This window comes from Anser brachyrhynchus, assembly GCF_964034855.1.
Source record: "Anser brachyrhynchus genome assembly, chromosome: 5".
Taxonomy (NCBI): Eukaryota; Metazoa; Chordata; class Aves; order Anseriformes; family Anatidae; genus Anser; species Anser brachyrhynchus.
Window position 1 is genome coordinate 62,541,707 of NC_137699.1, and position 19,726 is coordinate 62,561,432.

General features: G+C 43.9%; 1 protein-coding gene across 3 annotated transcripts; it reads left to right on the forward strand.

The window, feature by feature from the left end:
• The first annotated feature begins 454 nt into the window (after positions 1-454).
• On the forward strand, positions 455-13,106 carry GMFB (glia maturation factor beta). 3 transcript variants are annotated; one of them, XM_080594450.1, is made up of 8 exons: positions 456-610; positions 1,820-1,916; positions 2,480-2,529; positions 3,479-3,528; positions 4,540-4,622; positions 6,735-6,808; positions 7,577-7,589; positions 8,103-8,417. In XM_080594450.1, the coding sequence occupies exons 1-7, from the start codon at positions 608-610 to the stop codon at positions 7,580-7,582; spliced, it is 363 nt and encodes a 120-aa protein (XP_080450576.1). In that variant the 5' UTR covers positions 456-607; the 3' UTR covers positions 7,583-7,589; positions 8,103-8,417. The 3 variants fall into 3 exon arrangements, with proteins under 3 accessions (XP_080450575.1, XP_080450576.1, XP_080450574.1); XM_080594449.1 differs by lacking the exons at positions 7,577-7,589; positions 8,103-8,417 and adding an exon at positions 8,429-9,222 and having other exon boundaries at positions 455-610; XM_080594448.1 differs by lacking the exons at positions 7,577-7,589; positions 8,103-8,417 and adding an exon at positions 9,230-13,106 and having other exon boundaries at positions 457-610.
• Positions 13,107-19,726: the final 6,620 nt, after the last annotated feature.

Consider the following 19,726-nt stretch of genomic DNA (forward strand, 5'->3'; position numbering starts at 1 on the left):
GGTGGAAACCCCACCCGAGGGCGGTTTTTTCACAGCCGTGTCATTTCTCCACGGATATTCCCCGGTACTTCGGCAAAGGGGCAAAGCCTTGAGCTCACTGACAGGCCTCAGCGGCCTTTATGGGGACACCCTGCCCGGGGCTGGCCTGACCCCGCAGGTTTGGGGTTCCTCAGCCCTCCCCACCCCAAAGCCGTCCCACAGCCGCGGCTCCCGGGGCCGGGGCCCGATCCTGAGGGAAGCCTCGGGCCGCCCGCCGGCTGCGCACGGCCCCGCCCGGTCGCTAGGATACCGCGGGGTGGGCGGGGCCGCGTCGCCATGACAGCAGGGGGCGGAGCCTCATCGCCATGACAACGGGGGGCGGAGCCTCGGCTCCATGACAACGTTGCGCCCCTCCCTCCCCCGCGGGCCTTGAGCCTTCCCGCCACCCGTCGGCGCGTGGCTGCGCCCGCCCAACCCAAGGCGGCGGCGCTGATTGGCCGGGAGGCGGAGGGAGGGGCAGAGAGAGAAGGGGCGGGGCCTCGGCGGCGCAGGCGCAGCACGGGCCGGGGGGGAGGCGGCGGTTTCCGTTGGCGGCGCGCGAGCGGCGGCGGTTGGGCGCGCGCGCAAGATGGTGAGGGGGCGCGCGCCGCCTGAGGGGAGGGGGGCTCTGTGAGGGGACAGCGCGGGGGGGAGGGGGCGCGCAGGTTTTTTGGGAATAACGACAAATGTGGGGTATCTGCGAGGGGATTTGGGGCGGGGGGAAGGAGAGGAGACTCCTTCCAGCCGGTATTGGAGGAAAGGAGCGTGCCGGCCAGCTAAAACTTAGGCTTTAAATAGCGCCTTTATTGTGGTCCATAAGCTGTGTTGGAACATCTCCTCAGAAGGTCTTGTACGGGTAGTCCTGCAAGTATTTCTTCGAGCGCTTCTCTAAAAACGCCTTGAAATATAACTGTTCTGTCAGAAAAAAAGTCTTATTACCGTAAGGAATTTACAAGTAGAATAGTATGAGCAAGCTGGAGGTGGGAAATAGCTTTGCCTCGTCAGGCCGGCTTGCAGCTCGTAGCTGAGGTGATCGCGTGTGTAAAACGTTGCTCAGGAAATGGCAGGGGTTGGCTTGGTGCAGTCGAAAAGCTTGCGTGTGTAATGGAAGATAACCTGCTTGTGAAACGCTCGCTTCCTTCCCCATCCCCAGCGGGGTGACTAATGAAGCGTTATCTGGGTATTTCTTCTGAAAACTTGGGCTCGGCGGCGTACGGGCACACGGAGGAAAGAAAGCACGCCTGCTTTTCGATTGAAGCGTCTTAAATGCGTTGTGTATGTAAATCTCGAAAGTTCAGTTAATGCTTTTTGGGTAAAAAAAAGCAGTGACCCTTGACAATTATCTGTATTCTGAAATGTCAACAGTAGTTCCTATTTTTTTTAAATTCTTACATTATCTTAGCCAGTTTACTGGCACCATAAAGGGCTTCTTTATGGTTTATTTCCCAAGTGAAGTCCTGAAATAAGATTTCTTTGCTTTTAAGAGCTATATGGCAGAAGCAGGAATCCTTGATTTAAAAAACAAAAACATCCCACTTCAGGAGTGGCTAAAATTTTTACAACTAACCTTGTGGCTTTGAGGACGGATAAAAGAACAGATAAGTGGGTTTTTGTTCTTAAAACTTGCCTTCATTCATGGTTTTACTGGTTTAAGTGTATGTTCTGAAACTTTAGCCAAGTGCTTGCAGTTCCACTTCATAAGAGCTATGGGCAGATACGCATGACATGGGATTTTTTTTTTCTGTGTTACTAGAAAGATTTCCCTTATCTGTCCCTCTCCTCTGCCATTTCCCTTTTGTAGAGTGAATCTCTGGTGGTTTGTGATGTTGCTGAAGACCTGGTGGAGAAACTGAGAAAATTCCGGTTTCGTAAAGAAACCAACAATGCTGCCATTATAAGTAAGTTTAAAACACAACTGGCCAAAACTGCAAGATTTTGCAGAAAATCTTCTCTTCCTTCCCGTGTAATTTTGTTGCCGTAACAGATAAACAGGATCCAAGAGACTATTACTGCTATGAACTTAAGTACTTTCCATTCTGCCTGTAATTTTAACAGTAGAAAAACACAGTTTTAAGGAGAGAAGGCTTGGCTTCGTCTGCTCTTAGTAGAGTTTTTGCAGCTAGCTGTGGCTCAGAGTCCATGTCTGGCTGTAAAATAAAATAGCAAAATTAGCAAATTAGCAATGTAGCAAAAAAATGCTAGGGTATGGTCACTTTCAGTTCACAAATTTTATAGCGTTTAAGTAGGAGAGTTTGACACTTGTCTTTGAAATTTGTAAAAAGCTTATTGCTGTGAACAGCCTTAGACTGTACTGCTTTTGACTTCAGGGATGTTGTGAAGCCTTGGGATAGGAAATGAAGAAACAGAGCAGACGAGGAACGTACCTATGTGTGTGTTAAAGCTTTATGCGTGCGTTGTATAAATCAGTTGAAAGTTGATCTGTGTTTTGTTTCGATTTTAGTGAAAATCGACAAGGATAAGCAGTTGGTGGTACTGGATGAGGAGCATGAGGTTTGTTAAATGAATTGTAAATAAGAGTATCTTCAGCCTGCAATGTATTGTTGTCTCTAAGGTACTGCCTTAGTTTCAAATTGTTATCAAACTCTTAATCTAATTTGGGTCATGAGCTTATTTAAATGCATGGTCACTCTGCATGTAAAGCACAGCACTATTAATAGCGGAGCTATGCAGAAACAATGGAGTTGACTAATGGCACAGAAGATAAGTTATTTTAGAGCTGTTCTTGTACAACTCTGTACGTAAAAGGCGTCTTTGGCACCTGCTGGCTTTTTGAAGAGCGCTCTGCAGCATTTCTTTGTGGACCTGCATATGTGGCTCCGAACTGGTCTGCCATCAATTAGAAGCTAGGGTTGCTAATCCTCTGCAGATCCTAAATTTGATAGGTGGCATAATAAGGTCAGCCCAGTGGGTAGTGTTTCTTAATGGTACGTAGGGCAAAATTAAATCCTTCCCAGGGATTTGAGCATTAACTGCAGCTCTTATTCCCTAGAATGTAGAAGTTAATGCAGTGTTCGAATAAAGTGGGGACTCTCTGCTTGTACAAGGAGCAATTTTTCAAAAGCACCTTTTATGTAGCGGACTTTAACGGGTACTTTTTTGGGTGTGCTTGCTTACTTCTGTTTAATGCTAGAGTTAGAAAACCACAGTAGCTGCCAGCATATCCAACCAGAGCCAAAATGTTTTCTAAACTCATTATGCCTAAAATAGGAATGATTATTCATGCTAACATTAATTCTGTGCTTAGTCATAGGGATTTCTTAGCAGGCAAGCTTTCCTAAACTGCTCTAGTAACTTGTACGAGAGATCGTTATCAGTTAAACCATAGATGTGTATCTAACTTACAGGTGTTTCACTATCCCACTCTTCTGCTTTAGCCTTCGGTTACACCCTCAAGTGCAAGTTAATTTGTTCAAACATTGCTTTTGTTTAATGTTACCAGGGTATTTCTCCTGATGAGCTAAAGGATGAACTGCCTGAGAGACAACCTCGATATCCTTCTTGTGCTGCTGGCGTTTGGCTTACTCCTGGAAGCTGTCCAAGATGTTCAAAGTTGGACTTCACCTTTTTAGGCCAATGCTTGCCTGTAGTGAGCCTTCAGTAATATTTTATCTGTGAGGTATCCTAGGGATCAATTCTCACCATGCACTGGCTGGTTGTCCCACTTAAAAGCTTACTCAAGCAATGACTGATACAGTTAAGCCTTTCCCAAGACTTTATTTCCTTTTAAACCATGCTCTGTAACATTTGGGGAAGTGAAGCCATACTGCTGTTAATGTCAAGAAGTGAGTAAATTGTGCCAGTTTTGTATGTTGCTACTTACAGACAACTGCCGGTTACCGCGCTTGGGAGTCCTGTAGGGATTCTTCCCTAAATCATATGCCTCTAGTAAAAGAGGTGTGTGTGTTCGGGGGGAAGGGAGTAGAGCGAGGGGGGAAGTAAATTATTCTTTATAACTAGGTGAAATAAGAGGGGTCCTTAAGTTACAAGCAAAGAAAATATCCCCTGCCAGTATCCTCAGAAGGTGGCTGGCCATGTTCCAGGTGCTGTTCTGAATCTTTCCTTTCATGACCATAGTGCAGTAGGAGGCTGTAAAGCAGGAATCCTAGCTAAAACTTCAGGTCAAATTCCCCAAAACACCTGAAACAATGAAGTGCTTGGTCTGCAAAGAAATCCAGGAACTTAGAGGTGGGTGTGGGAAGTCTTTTTACAAAGCTAGGGGAGGAAAGCTTGCAATGAAAGGGTGATTTTGGCTTTCTGATGTGAAGTAGTAGTACAAAGACGACCCTCTCTCCCCAGCTGCAGTTAGAAGTTGGTAAAAACAGGCGGGGCCAATTCTGGAAGTCAAATATGGAAGTGAAAATAAAAGGCAGCGAGACTACTTAGTGAATTTGAGGCGTCTGGAGCGCGTGACTTATTTGTGCCTGCATCAGGCTCTGATCATTGAGGATTATATCCTAACAAAATAATTGTTTTCCTAGTTTCTTTAACCTCAGAAAAAACATTTATTGTGTATAGTTACAAGTATCAGCATGAAGATGGAAGAGTTTCCTACCCGCTGTGCTTTATCTTCTCCAGTCCAGTTGGTGAGTGAACGCTGTGAATGGTAGCTACTATGTGCTATAAATTTGGGGGTGTTCTTTGCGATAGAAGTGCTTAATGCTCAAGTAATGCTTCAGATGTGTGACTTTATTTATGCCACTGCTGGACTCAAGGTGCCATAAGGCTATGGTGCTGGCTGGAGACCTTTTTTGGGGGAGAGGAGCCTCTAATATACGAGCTCTGTCCTCATCTTCAGCTCATGACAAGTGTCAACACTTCCATCTGCCCAGACTTCCCTAGTTGCTAGGGTTTTTCATCACCTTGGGTGTTCATATTTAAGGCACTTAGGGAGGAGGGTAGAAGAGATCCTTTCTCTTCCGTTTCTGAAGGCTGAACAGAAACGTTACTTTCCTGCATAGCTCTCCAAGCGGTGCATCTTTCTAAATGTGCCCGCTGTGATCTCAGTGGCATGTTCAGCAACGTTCTCCTGTAAGTGAAAGGAGCCTGGAGTGCTCTGCATCTGTTCGTGTAGATCTAGCCTAATGTGTTTCCTGTTGGCTTCCCCTCAAATCTTGGGGATGTGTCAAAATATGACCAGACTGAGCTCAGGAAATGAGTGAGGAGAGAGCTAGAAGATGCCACCTCTGTTTCTGAAGGCTTCTGGACACCTCTGTCCATCGTGGGATGTTAGCAACTAGGTGGGAGACAATTCCTCTCCTTCAGGGGAACCTGTGTCTACCTGTGAGAGGACTGGGATGATGTAAAAGGGTTAGGGTGGGGGTGAAGAGGGTTTCTTAGGGGCCCTGTACGTGATGGGCAGCAACTCAGCAGTGCTGTGGAGGTGCAAAGGACTGTCACAGCTGCGGATGAGGAGGAGAGCAGAGGATTCTTTAGCTCAGGTCTGGACAGGTAAAAATGATGGGCTGAACGGACAGTGGTTGAGGAGAAAGACTGTAACCAGAAGTCATCCCAGGTTTGTGCAGAGCAGTGGCTTCCTCTTGCTTGCTTTACAGCAATCCTCAGCGTAAACTGACTTGCACAGGGAACTCTGTGGTTTGAACAGAAGCCAAAGAACCTGTGACTTGCTTTGCACTTACAGAGCTGAATCGCTTCTGTGGCTTCCCTCTGTGTTCTGAATCGTAATAGGGCAGCTCGCTGCCCTCAGTGGGTTATCCTCGTTATCCTCCAGGAGATAACCTGCGTTGTTTTACACTTCATCACTCAGAGCTAGAGTAACCAGGTAGCTAATAGCAGCTAGTGACTATATTCTTCTGTGGTTACTGGAGCATCTTTGGATGTATTCTCTGAGTGTTACTTCTCTTCAGAAGGACAGATGTTTTGTGAGTTAGAGCAGCAGTAAGAAACTTCCTGGGAGGCTTTGCAATAGCAAAGCGGGCAGGCAAACCTGTAGTACTTCAAAAAGATAATTTAGGCAATGTTCCTTATGGGATGTCAAATTTATAAGTCCACTTATATCTAGAAACTTCTAAATGAGAAGCTTCTAAAGAAAAGAAAATCTTTTCTTGAGGTTTTCTGTTTCTATTTTTTTTTTCTGCACAGTAAGCTAGGTGTTAGAACGATACTGCCGTCAGAAACAAAGAACCATTAGCTAGGAGTCGTGAGCAGCCAGTTAGCTTCCGTTGTGACTGAAATTTGGGGGAAACAGACAACATTGAAACTGCCTGGGTTTGTTCTTAGTGTGATTTTTAGCTCAAAGGCATATGCAGTAAAGATCCATAGGAGTATAACTAGCAGAGCCTTGGGAATCTTCCAGAAATAGCAGGATGGCAAAGAATTATATGTAATGTAATCAGCACGGTACTGCAGCGATGGGAATTACTGCTTTGTTGGCTGTTTTATTCTGAATGGTGATTCTATTTGCTGCAATATTTGATGTTTCTAAGCAGAAATACAGATGCGTGTTGAGACCACCAATTGAACCTGTGTAACTATGCTGTCAGGAAATGCTTTTCAAGTGCCAAATATGAAAGTATGAGCAAGGATAATACTGTACATAAAGAATTAGGTCACTTTCCTGAATGAAAAAGTGGCCTAATTCAGCTTTCAATTTGGATTTTTTTGAAGTCTTTTGAGGTATTAGTTGAAATAACCAAACACAACTTCTTTTTTCTTTTTTTTTTCCCACACAACTACAGGATGTAAGCCTGAACAGCAGATGATGTATGCTGGGAGCAAGAATAAGCTTGTACAGACAGCTGAACTCACTAAGGTACGCTTGACTAGTTGAAGTAACTGTCCCTCCTCTAAATGCATATTGCAGAAGCTGTTTTCTGTCTTGCTTGAACTCAAAACAAGAAGGATGTTATGAGACTTTGTAATTACAGTGAATAGAGTCTGTTTTAGGAAGACTGAAGACAGCAGCATATTTGGGGACTTCTGGATTTTTAGGGGGCAGGAGGGACGATGTTCCAAAAAGTAACCGTGTAACTGAAATGTCATTTAGTAAGATAGATATCTTCACTTTGGGGAATTAGTATGTTAATGAGCAGTATACACCGAAGCCTTAGAATTCTGTGGACTAGTTTTGCTGCATGGTCTGTGGGTTTGCATGTTTACAGACCATAGCCTTCAGAATACGTAACATGTGCCAACTGCTGAACAATTCCAAATCTTCCTGTGTTTGCCTCCTCCATTATTGGCACCTGGTTTTCTCAAAATGTTAGTTCTGACCAATAAAACTAAATAGATTAAATGGTCACTTCAGGCTTTTCATACAGCGTGAAATGATTTCACAATTCCCCATCAGCACCATTCCCTTTCAGTCTTCCTTATCTTGACTTAGTACTTCCACATCCCATTAGAAATGTGCATTAGGGCAAAAGCAGAACTGTGAACTTCTACCTTTTGTACCTCGTAAGAAATACCTCTCTTTTTTAAGTTAGATTAAGTTGACATGATAAATGGGAGGGAAGCAGAAGTAGCATACCTACAGCCCCAAGGAAACCTTTTTAAGGTCTGTTGAAACTGCATCTTACAGACCTGAGAACTCCAGCATCTGAAAGAAAGGGAGAAGAATTTCTTGAGGAGACAGGCAGTTGGTTTTGGTGAGTGAGGAGGAAGACTCGATGGGAAGGCAAAAACCTGGGGACTAGCTGTGTTGGAGTGACTACTGCTTGTCAAGTGGGAGAAATTTATTTGGTCTGAAATACTTTTGAATGAAAGCCTAGGAGTGGGTATAGAAGTCCGTGATTATCTTCCTTCTGAAGCTGGCCATAGCCTGTCTCCAGTTCAGGTTGTTTACTTGCTCTTTAAATGTGCTTTATTCCTGTCCATCACTGAGCCTTGCTTCACTCTAGCTAATGCCGTGACTTCTTCCTGGTGTTATTTCTGCATGTGAGCTAAGTCCTTTTATTTTTCACTGTGGCTTGCATATTAGCTTGGCTTCTATTAAGCTGTTCCATGTCCGTAACATGGAATTTTGTTCCCCTCACACCCTGCCCTGCCCTAAATCTTTTACTTAAAAAGTCAGTATTGGTTGGTAGCATTACTGCCAGAATACGAGGAGCAGTGTCCAGAGCCCAGTCCATCAGAGCTGAAAAATGATACAAATCCTGAATTGTTTCATGAAGAGGATTAAAATGGTAAAATGGCTGCGGACAGGACTAACTATGAGCTCATATCCAAGCAGCAGGTTCACTGAGAAGCTTGTTTTGCGAGTCCTACAGAAAGCCATCTGGTCAGCTGGCTTTAACGTGCTTTTTACAGCTATGTACTCTATACACTTAGCAGGATAAATAAACCTATTTCAGCACTAAATCGATTATTTTCAGTGTTGTCAGAACAGGAACAGTAGACTAGAGGAAAGTATTTTACTGGTTTCATTGTGTAGGAGAACATTCTTGAAGGCCTGTGGATTTTACTTGCTGGACTCTTCTGAAAAGATTACCTGCTTATGGGCATCTGAAAGACTCCAATACAGAATTTACCTACCCTCTCACCAAGGCTATTAAAAATCAGAACTAAAGTCACTTGCCCATATGGAGAATAAAGAATTTATTGGCTTCTTTGGTCTTGTTTTTTGTTTCAAGGCCATGTTAAAAGTTTAAGATAAGCACAAAGCTTTAGGTTGGCGTTTTTTGTGAGTCTTCTATTCTGAGGTTTCCCAACCTTGTTTCTTATATTGAAAACATGTTGCTGGATGCTATGGATTTACTGTAATTCAAAGAAAAAATAACTGTCTTGTACTGAGCATGCTGTCTAAACTTTAGGCTTAATTCAGCCTGGAGGTTAAATTCATTTTTGTTGTTCAAATAGACAGTCCTCTTGCTTAGATATTTAAAGAAGACTATGTATGAGGTGGTGCGATTTCAGAGAAACTTTAAAATGCAGTAAATGTGCTGTTCTCAGATATATTTTTAAACAACAAGAATGATGTCTAGAAACAGGAACTGCAGAATTTTTAACTTGTCAAGTTACTAATATTCCTGGCTGCTTAGTCTTGTATATTTTCAACTGATGTTATGTTAGTCTAATAATCCATTCATGCAAGAAAACAAGTGGAAACTCTTTAACTTGGTTACCGGTTTATTACAGCTCAGACAACTTGTGTGGAAAGCTATTGATTTCTTTGTATGCTTATCCCTTTGAAGTACCAGCACCTCAAATATTTACGCAACACAATTTTGTTTAGGTATTTGAAATAAGAAATACAGAAGACCTAACTGAAGAATGGCTGCGTGAGAAACTTGGCTTCTTCCATTAAGAAAACCTCTGTAATAAGTATTTATGTACCATCCTGATAATACTGGAACCAGACATGAATACTTACATCTAAAAATGCACTGTATTTACATCTGTTTCCTGCAGTACATCTCTTGTGCAAAGTTTGTGCAAAGAATAGCAGGTCTGTCTCCTTGAAGTAACAAATCTTTGCAGGTGTTTCCTTATATGTACCTGTTAAAAGGGAATACTTCTCTGCAGGGAATCCTTTTGCACTCTTGTGACTAATATTTCTATAACTAAAATCGTTCAGTTCGGGATTTATAGCTATATACAAACATAACTTGGAAGCTGACGCTAACTTTTCTGAGCTACAGATGCATCCTTATGAGGTATACTAGCCATTTATATGCAAAAATTGTGTACTGTCACTTACTTGTCAGAATTTTTGACCTAATGTCTTCTCAGTTTTGAAAACTATTCCCTGGAAGCAGTTAGTATTAAAAAGGCAAAATCCTTGTACAGCAAACCCATCCATTTATCCCTTCATTGAGTCCATATGAAATTTCTCAAGTTCTCGGAACTAATTTTTGTCATTCCAGTAATTCCTCAGCTGACTGAGTCAATCTTAACTAAATTTCAGGGCAAAGCTTTGTCCACTTCTCATGCTAATACAGTCTTGCAGGAACTAGAAGATAACTAAGGGCTGAATTACAACTCTGGTTGCTTTCATACCAGATGTCTTGCGCATATAACTTACTACACTGTTAAGAAGTTTACCTCTGCTCATTTCCTCTTATATGAACACCTGTTAATACTGCGTGCCTTTAATTTGTTAGCTTTAAAATGACTTGAGAATTTTACACTGCCACTTATTACAAATTTGGTAAAATCTTTGTTAAAGAATCCAAGTAACATTTCTTCCTAGTGCCTAGTGTTGCAGTTGACATCTATAAAACAAAAGCTAACCTCATTCTCCTTGAAATTCCAGTCATCTGCTCCATTTGTAGGAGTCCAGGAGGTTAAAGCTTTTCATGATACTGAATGATTTATATCTCTTTTTGTTACAGAAGTTGGCCACATAGAGCTTTTTGAGTATTTTAATGACAGTCTCTAACTTTCTTAACTGCTTGTTGGTCAAAAGTACATTCCAAGTGAAGCTTTTGCATAAGTGGTGATTTGATTTTTCATTTTCTTACGGTTCATCTCTTTGAAACAGTTAAAGATTCTAATGTGAATATAGTATTTAACTTTTATAAATGACGAGTCTTTTTACAGATCTGTTTTATAACGAGTAGAATAGTTGTCTGATAGGGGACATCATGTTCAGCCGATGCAGTGGCAAAAGGAGTGCTCGTGACAGTATCTCACTATCTTGCTCATGAGTGTTTGTTGTGCTGCTGAACAAGAATCTGCGTAAGAGCAGCTTCCTGTTGATAACACACCTTAAAATACAGCTGCCCTAACAAATTTCTTTGGTGAGAAGGAATGCAGTGTTAAATTTGGAGGCCAGTATTTCATGCTGTGAAACCTTTGCTGAAAGGAGGTTTATTTTTTGTTTGTAAACATATGTTGTGTTAGCGGTTTTAACACTAATTCCTGTAAGATCACAAGGAATTTATTTGCAGGGGTCATCAGTGTTGGTATCTCTCTTCTTAGTTTGATGTTACTGCTCATCTGTTTGTATACAAATCTGACTTGAGAGGAGCTATTCAAAGTACATGCTAGGATGATTCAATTAAATCGATCTTTCAGTGCTGGAAGGAAATGCTTGTAATTAAAATCAAATTTCTCTTAACATATTGAACTGGAAAAAACATTTCATTTCCCTGGACAAAAAATGTTGATTATGAAACTGTTGCTCGGTCATTCTGTACTAGCGATCAATAAAAAATTAATTTTTGATGAACATTGTATAAATAAGACTGGCTTAAAAGGGATGTTAGTCACGGTATTGGTCTTGAAACAGCAAAAATGTTGTTCCCTTAGCATTGTGCTAAAGGTAAGGCATGTCAAAGTACAGGGTGGGTGAGGGGAAGCTGCCACTTGTAATGTTCAGCTTGATTTTCAGTGGGAAAACTGGATGAATAATCTCTGCCATTGTACTTTGTACACTGGTGAGCTGCCAGCATCCAACTGCTGCTTGCACAGGTCTCAACAAAAGTGACTGTGAAGGGGGCCTCTCTCTGGAGGAGGGGGAAGGAGCTGCTGCAGTCGGATGAGTGAGCGTGGCTCTGCATCTCTGGATCACTCCACCTTCTGCCAAGCAAACTCTGCTACTAAAGATTATGTCCACGTGCTGGAAGTTTTCACTCGGAGTTCTTCTTTGCCATTCACTTTGTGTGTGCTTGTTGCCTCCGCTTAAGGACTTTCTGCCGTGGGTGCTGCCCCTCAAGTCTCGTAGAAAGCCAACAAATCCTGTTGAGAGTGCTAAAGCCCACATTCTTGTGGAAGGCGATGTTGACGCTGCTCAGCCCACCAGTATTAGTCTTCTAACAGTCTTGCTTGGTAGCTGTGCCTCCTTCCCTTCTCTGAGCTGTGGAAGTGAGGAAGCAGCTGCAGGTACTTGAAGAATGAGTGTGCAGAGGATGTTTGCTATTCTAGGCTTGTTTGTGGCTTCCTTGTTTCTAAAGTAGTGCTTTGGCACAACTCTCTGCTGCTTTCTGTCCTAGGCCCTTGAGATATAGATAGTGCTAATACTTGGTTAAACAAAGACATTGATTATATCCAAATCCGTCCGGCACAAATATTTGTTTCCATATTTTTCCCACCTTATCCGTAGAACTGTATTTTCCTTACTGCTGCCCACCTAAGATCAGCAGGAGGCAGATGTGTCCGTGTTCGGAAGGCCAGTATGTTCTGACTGTGCTTTACTATTGAGTTGCCTGTCTGTGAAGACACTTGTCTTGAATTTTCAGATCGCTAAAGAGGGTTCAAACAACAAATTACGATGCCATTTATGGGAGCCTTTGTAGCTAAAGGTCTGAGAGTCAGCGTTTTCCATGGTGAACTCCTATTTTTCAGGAGTTAGTAAGTTGGCCACAAAATCCTTGGCCCAGAGTTAAACGTAAAAGTTTCTCATAAAGAGAGACTTCTGCCACAATAAACTTGTTTTGCATTAAATATCGAATAGCTGGCTGGGATACAGCTCTTGCAATCCTGTTAATTGATGGTAAGCTGAACTGAAGCATGAGTTTGCATGGTAACCCAATAAAATGAACTTGTACTATTCAGATATTTTTTAACCAAGTGTAAATGCTGATATTTGACGGTTTAAGTGTGTTTCTAGAATCATGAATGCTGTTCTGATTTATTAGAAGAGGCAATGCGGGTGTTGACACCATTCCACTTCTCCAAAGGAGCATCTTATGCAAGTGTACCAAGATTCCATTTTTTATACCTTTAACTGTAAAATGGTCCAGAAACAATGTTAAACCGAAACCAGGAGTCTGAGTCAAACGTGCAAAAGCAAGGGATGCTGCCTGTTCCTGGCTTCAGTGTGCTCAAGAGAAATTTTAAGTAATGCTTCTTGATACATCCATCTAGTAACTGTGAAATGGAGATGTAATGGGACATGAGAAGTGAAACTCTTGCTTTTGCTACGTGATCCAGACTTGATGTGACGTGTCAGGGTTGGCACCAGTGCTGCGGGTGGTAAAAGGTGTGGGAGGTTCATGGCCAGTCTTGGGAACTTGACAATTCCATGAAAATATCAGTAACCAGTACAACCTCCATATGCTGTTTAGTCTCTGCTAGTTCACATTGCATGTTTACTTTAAACCAAATCTTTTTTTTTTTTTTGCTAAGCATGGTGCTTGTATTGGTTTAAATAAAATGTTTAATTAAGAGGTTCTGTTTCACTGTTTTAATTGCAAAGTAGCACATCAAGCATAGGTGTGTGTGGGGAGGGGTCATTGCTATTAGGCATGGCCTTCCTCCTCAGCTTCCTGGAGTCTGCTTTGAACTTGTAGTGTGGTCTTTGGTCTTAAATACGCTTCCTCTGTGGCTGTTCTGCATGTAAGGATTCCTCCTTCCATCTGTGGTGAAGGGTGGAGGGGAGGACAGGGCGGCACCTGGGAGTACTCTGGATAACTGCCCTCTTCTCTGCTTTGCACTTTTGTGCCTCAAAACTCGGTGCAAATCACTTGTGAGCAGCAACGTAGCGTGGGACCTCAACAGGACTGAGACACCACTTCAGAGCTCCGTGTTGCACCTCTCCCACAAGATCAAGGCTGCTGGCATAACCTGCAGCTGTGGAATAGGGCACGGTGTGGGTGCCAACCGCCCAGTGTTACAGTGTTTGTCAAGGAGACCCCATAGCCTGAAGGAGACAAAGCAACTCAGTTCTCTTCCTCCTTTCACTTGTTGGCTCATCTCTTTCCTGCCTGAGAGACCACTAGGTTAAGCTGATCGAAGTATTCCCTTTCTTCATTCTTGCTTTTTTTTTTCTTTTTCTTGATCTTTGGAGATTTTTTCCTACCTTGTTGAAAAAGCTGCTAAAGATAATCCAAGGAATTCAGCTTCAAGAGCTGGCATTGCTCCTGCCAGTGCTGAAGAACAGAATTAATGGACCACAGGTTAAATGTGTTAGAAGTAAACCCCTTCTTCCTCAGCTGTGGGCAGCCCTGCGTGAATCTAGCAGCTGTGAAGGACGATGCACACCTGCTTCGGTGCATCTGCCTCTTGAAGGGCTTCTTGGTCACCCAAGTGTGTTGCAGCAGAATCTGTTGCCAAAAAGTTCTAAGAAAGTGGCTAAGCTGCTGTGGGAGAAGAATGGCTCTCAAGAATAACAGTTGATTAAAGGGAAGAAAGAGAAAAGGATAGGAATAAAAAGGTCTCACAGTAGAGAGAGATCACCCGGGCAGTTCCATGATGTTCTCTGTTGTCCATTGAGTATGGTTAACTAATAAATGAGGTGATAGCTTGCTGAGCCTAGATGATCAAAATAGTTGGGGAAAAAAAAGCTGACTGAAATGAATTACAGGAAGGTCTTGGGATATGAGCTGAAGGGCAGCTGCTTTCATTCAGGAAAGGTCATTGACTTGTAATAGTTGTATGAAAGTGTCAGTTGGGTGCTTGTTAAAGTAAAAGCTAGAGAAGAGAATAGGGAACAAACGGAAAACTCCTGTGCAATGGTACGAATTTGCAATGTATGTGTAGCTTGAATATCATACACAGCTTGTGCTTTCTCTTCCAGGTGTGTGAATAGATGGCTGACCCAGGCCTAGGGCGAGTTTGCTAAGAAGATCTTGGCGTGGCCTTTGGGGATAAGGCAGGCAGGAAGAGAAATGCAGTCGGTTCTGGAGGAGCTGGGGTAATTGCTGCTCGTTATGTCAGCCTCCTGGCACTGAAAAGGGCCCTGGTCAAAGGGTCCTGTGAGTGTGTGTGTGCCTACTGCTCCACGTTCCCTGTGGGCTGCAGGACAACCTGGCTTCCCAAAACTCACCGTCTCCTGACAGACGAAGGTCCTGCCACGCTGCGTTTGGGTGTACGTGAAAGTAGGGGTTCTGGTTTTCAAAATAAACAGTCGGTCTTGGGGAGTTGGCAACCTCACTATCTGGGCCGTTGTGTAAGATACACAGCTTGATTTGTGCTGTATGCAAGGCTTTGGGAGCCTCATTTCCAGCTATGTTTTAATGAACACATCAGTTTCGAAGCACAAGGAACCCTAGGCCTTAGCTTGTGATTTCTCCAGTGAATACACACATTTGTATGTCAGGACATTGAATGTTACCTACCTCCATTTTTGTATTAACACTCCATTTTCGTTTTGTGGAAAACAGTGAAGGAAAATGCTGAAATACGAAGCAGCGAATGTTCCCTGGTCACGGTTAGGCCGCTGCTGGCATGTAAAACTGTATTTACAGCTGTGTAAACTTGGCCACTGTCCCCCCCTCAGGCTTCCTTCCCTATCTGCTTTTCCTTTTGGTGATACTGAGGCTCTGTGATCCTCTGGGGTTAGGGCTGTCTGCTGTATGTATATGCAGCATCTTCTGCAGCCGTGGCTTGGTCTGACTAGGTTCCGTGTCATTTTTCTAATGGACCCACAAAGCGAAGGAGATGATTTTAATACATTTGCATAGATGTAGTAAATCAGCGTGGTTGGTTTCGTGACGCCACAGGGGGATTGTTTCCTCTGGGTTATTTTGTAATGTTTCATTCTTTCAGGGACAGCAAACATCCTCTCAGTTAACCTCCTTCACCTTTGGTGGTAAGTGAGGCATCTCATGCAGAACGTGATTGAGCTCAGCCGAAATGCCTCTGACAGCTCTAGCAGTTCCTCAGCAGGAGACAGAGAGGAGAGGAGAGCAATTATCAGCCAGAGAGACACTGAATGCAGAACAGATGTGAGCACTGGGAGAACAGCAGGACTGTCTTTCATGGCAAATTTACTGCTGCAGTGGGGAAGTCCCATCAAGGCTTTTTGAAAGGCGCGCTGTTAGCCGTTCCTGCTGTTCCATGCCATGGAAGGCTGCTGGTAGCATGAATGCAGCTTCTCTTCCCTTTCCTGTAGTACTCAGCTCCACAATTAATATAACGCAGCCTTGAAATCCCCACGCCATACAGCATCTGTTGTTGTCGCCTCTTTTCTACAGAAAATGGGAAGACAGGAAGAAAATGGGGCAGAAAATACTCAGTTGAAAGGGAAAGGGGCGCCAGCGATTCTATACATTGACTAAAGCCCGGGAGGGCAGAACTAGAGCAGAAAGTTAGGGGTCAGTGCCCTTGTTGAGCTGAATAAGGAACAGGAGAGGTTTAGTATTTCTTCAAAAAAAGGTCTAATTTTAAATATCTGCTGTTGGAAAATGCTGCTGGATAATTGGAAGAAGAATGTGCCCGCCTTACTCGAAGTGCAACCTGCCTAGCCATCTGCTCTGACAGCAGCAAATCCCGGATTGATTTGTGAATGTGATTAATTCAGCTAGGAGGACTGGATCAAGGGATCAGCTAGAGACAATATTTATACCCTACCTCCAGCTGTGAAAGTGCAGTTGTTTGCTTCAGAAGTACAAAACAAATTGTTACAGCTGTGTTAGCAAAAGAATGAAAAAATAGATGTGCTCGCTCAGCAGCCCTTTTTCCTTAGATGTCCCCTTTCCAAGGACTGTAAGGACTGTAAGCCTCCTTTTCCTGGCTGTGAGGTGAAGCAGAGCACTGTCCTTTTACAGAGCTTCTGCATCTTTATTCCCTGTGCCGGTGCCGCTGTTGGTCTCCTTGCTGCAGTTTAGTCACAAGATTGTGAAGTTCCTGGCTCCGTGACCTTGTCCATGTGGACTGGAGAGGCAGACGTGGAGCGTGAGTCAGCCACCCCTCCCTGCTCCTTGTGCCTGAGGTTGCTGATGGGAGCGCTGCTGCGGTTCCTCAGCAGGAGAGCAGCGCAGGGCAGCGCCGAAAGCTTCTGAACAAGCAGGGGGCGTGGATTTCTAGCGCTGGTAGGGTCTTGAGCTGATTTGGTAATGCAAATACAGCTGGGGAGATCAAAAGCAAGACTTTGAAAAGACTTCAGATGTAGACGAAGGCTTTTGGAAATCCTACTTAGTGTGATTTAAGTGTGTAAATACACCCCGGGCCTGAAGGTGCTGTGCTCAAGGCCACGTGGGATGCCTGTGGGAGGACAGGGAGACCAAAGTCTCCTGTGTCCCAAGCTGACTCTTTGTTCTTCCTCCCAAATTTTCAAGCATGCTGCACATCTGGGACTGCAGGAGCTGCCTGGGGGAAGTGTGAGGTTTTGATAACCAGGCTGCGTCTTCTGGCTGCTTTATGAATCTCCCTGCTTTTGGGCAGAGGCAGTGATGACGTTACATCTGGAGGAGTGAATGCCTCATTTGCCCCAGTGAGCAGCCGCCTGGCTCCACCTTGGTGCAATCTTACCACCAGCGGTGACTGTGCTCTACTAAAACAATTAGCAGTGGAGTAATTTACAAAGGGGGATTTTGTTTGTTCTCATTACGTGCCAGGTGTAATGCCATCTTAAAATTCCAAGCCTATGGTTTCAGCTTCTCCTTATTCAGGCTGAACTAGCTGCACTGGTTTATATTTGGACCCAAATTTAAAGCTATGGACTGAGGATGGGATTTTCAAAGTCATCACTGCTATAGCTAGGCTAATGCAGAATGTTTTGGAAATTTCCTCTCAATTTGTTAACGAGCAGTCAAATCCCGAAACATGTTAGAAAATAGTTCTTGGGAAAAAAGCAGTTATTGGTCCCTTTGCCCAGCCATGCTCTGATATTATGCCATGGGCTCTGAGTTGCACAGATAGCCGTTGACAGGAGCTCTCTAAAGCAAGAGTAAAACAAACCACCTTGTTGAAAGGACATTTAGTATTTGGCCTATTAAAGGAAAAGTGTTGCCATCTGACAGTAAATGTTGGAGGGATTGAGGCCAGAAGTGAGTTCCGTAATGAGACGTGGTGAGATGCCTGGCAGCGCCTCTGTTTTGAAATTGAGCTTTATATGTAATTCTTTTTTCTCTTGAGGCCTACTTCCATATACAAAGGATTTTATAACATTAATTAATTTATGTGGTCACATACGTAATGGTAGAGTTTAGTGAGCGATTCTAAAGAGTTAATTATCACAACAGGAAAGGAAGTTTGCCCAGAAAGGGAAGTTGGTGCACTCACAAGTCCAGGGACCTTTTCATCCTACTGATCAAGCAGTGAACCAGCATCCTACATCCTGATGTCTGTTGGCACATAAATGAGGTAAGTGAGAGCAGAAATCGTACACTTTTGCTTCTTCTCACGTGCACGTAAAAAGTGTGCAGAAACATGACCTCTGCCAGACTACATTACTACTATCTACTTGGAGAGTCTCTTCTAAATTGTAGAGAAATAGTTATATTTTTCTCTCCTACATACCTGGTAAGTGAAGTTTAAATCTATTGAAGTCAGCACCATTTCTGTTACTGAGTTCAGTAGTATTAGATTCTTCTTCTGTAACTGTGAAGTGACTATTTTTCCAGAAATATTATTTGCGGTGTTGAAGAACACGGCTAACGCGTGAGTTACTACCATGATAATTCAGAGAAATTGCTCTGTAACTTTACATCACAACTCTCTGTAGTCGTGACCTGCCAGAGTCTTCTTTCTTCAGTTAAATCTTCCTTGTGAACAGACTGTGGCACACGGAATAGTGACTGATTATGTGACTGTTTTCTGGTAGCAGCAAACGCTTTAGAGGGATTTAAGATGAACAGACACTGACATTTTCCCTTGGGATTCCAATCAGGATTAAGCTCAATGAGTCCAGACTAACAGGAAAGTGCATTAAAAGCTATCGGCCACCTCCAGATCTCCACTGTCTTGTATTGTTTTTTGGGCTGTTTTATGATTTGTGCAAGGAGGAAGACTTGAGAAAGTTCAATCAGAGAAAATTCTGAGCAGGTAGTTGTGTGATTTGAGATCCCAAATAAATGTATGAAACGAGAAGTTGTTAGGTCCTTTTCTACAGAATTTGCATTTCATTTTTTTTATTACCCTAAAAGGACGCTCTAATTCAAGAGCTCCTCCAGTGAACAAAAATCTTTGTGGTGCAGAATTACTGCCTTCCATTTATCCTGACAATGTAATTGCAGATGAATGGTACGCAAGCATTAGAGGTAATAAAAAGTTGCATTCCTTGAGGCAGAACCAGCGTTAATAGCAAATACAAATACGTGGCTGACACACCCTTTTATTTCTGGTACTACACGTCCCCATGAAAGCATTCTGTTGTACATGAACCCAGAACATAATCAGCAACATAGCAACGCTGCTGCTTATTCAGGTGCAGAACGGATAGTTTGTTTACCTCTCCTCCCCTTGTGCTTCAGCTGCTATGGATCGTATATCCCAACCCCAAATCATCAGCATCCGTTGTGTCTGGAGTGCCGTGAAGGAAACCTCGCTGCTGCAGCGAGGCGCAGCTCTGTGTTCAAACAGCCGTGAGGCTGCTGGCAGCTCCGTGGTGGTGGGCCCGGGTGATCCCTGACACGCGGCGGCTTGGCAGCATCCTGTGGGGTTCCTCTGGGCGTGTGTGTGTGTGCCCTGAAGCGCACGTTCCTGTGTGATGGGTGAGCCAGCTGGCTTCTAGCGGGACTTGTGGTGAGCCAGATCTCCCTCATGGGCCATATTAAGAGACCTGGTGCCAAAGCATCTCTGGTTCTGCAGGACGTGGTCCCAGGGAGGCTCCAGGTATAACACTAGGAGCAGGTACCAGTGAAGGCCACGATATCCGGGCACCTTTTCAAGTAAATGGACGGATGAACCTGCAGCTGGAGACCAGCACTCGACAGGTATAGCTGCATCTCCTCGCGTGCCCTCTGTTTCCTTACACCCCTCTGCCTTTCTGGTGCGAGTGACACCCCGGGCAGCCTGGGAAAGGCCTGAAACCAGGAGTTCACACACCGAGCGTGGTCGGGTCTCCCAGCAGAGCCCAGCCCTGGGGCAGCTGGCGGCCCCTCAGCCCTTTCTGTGGTCCCTGGGT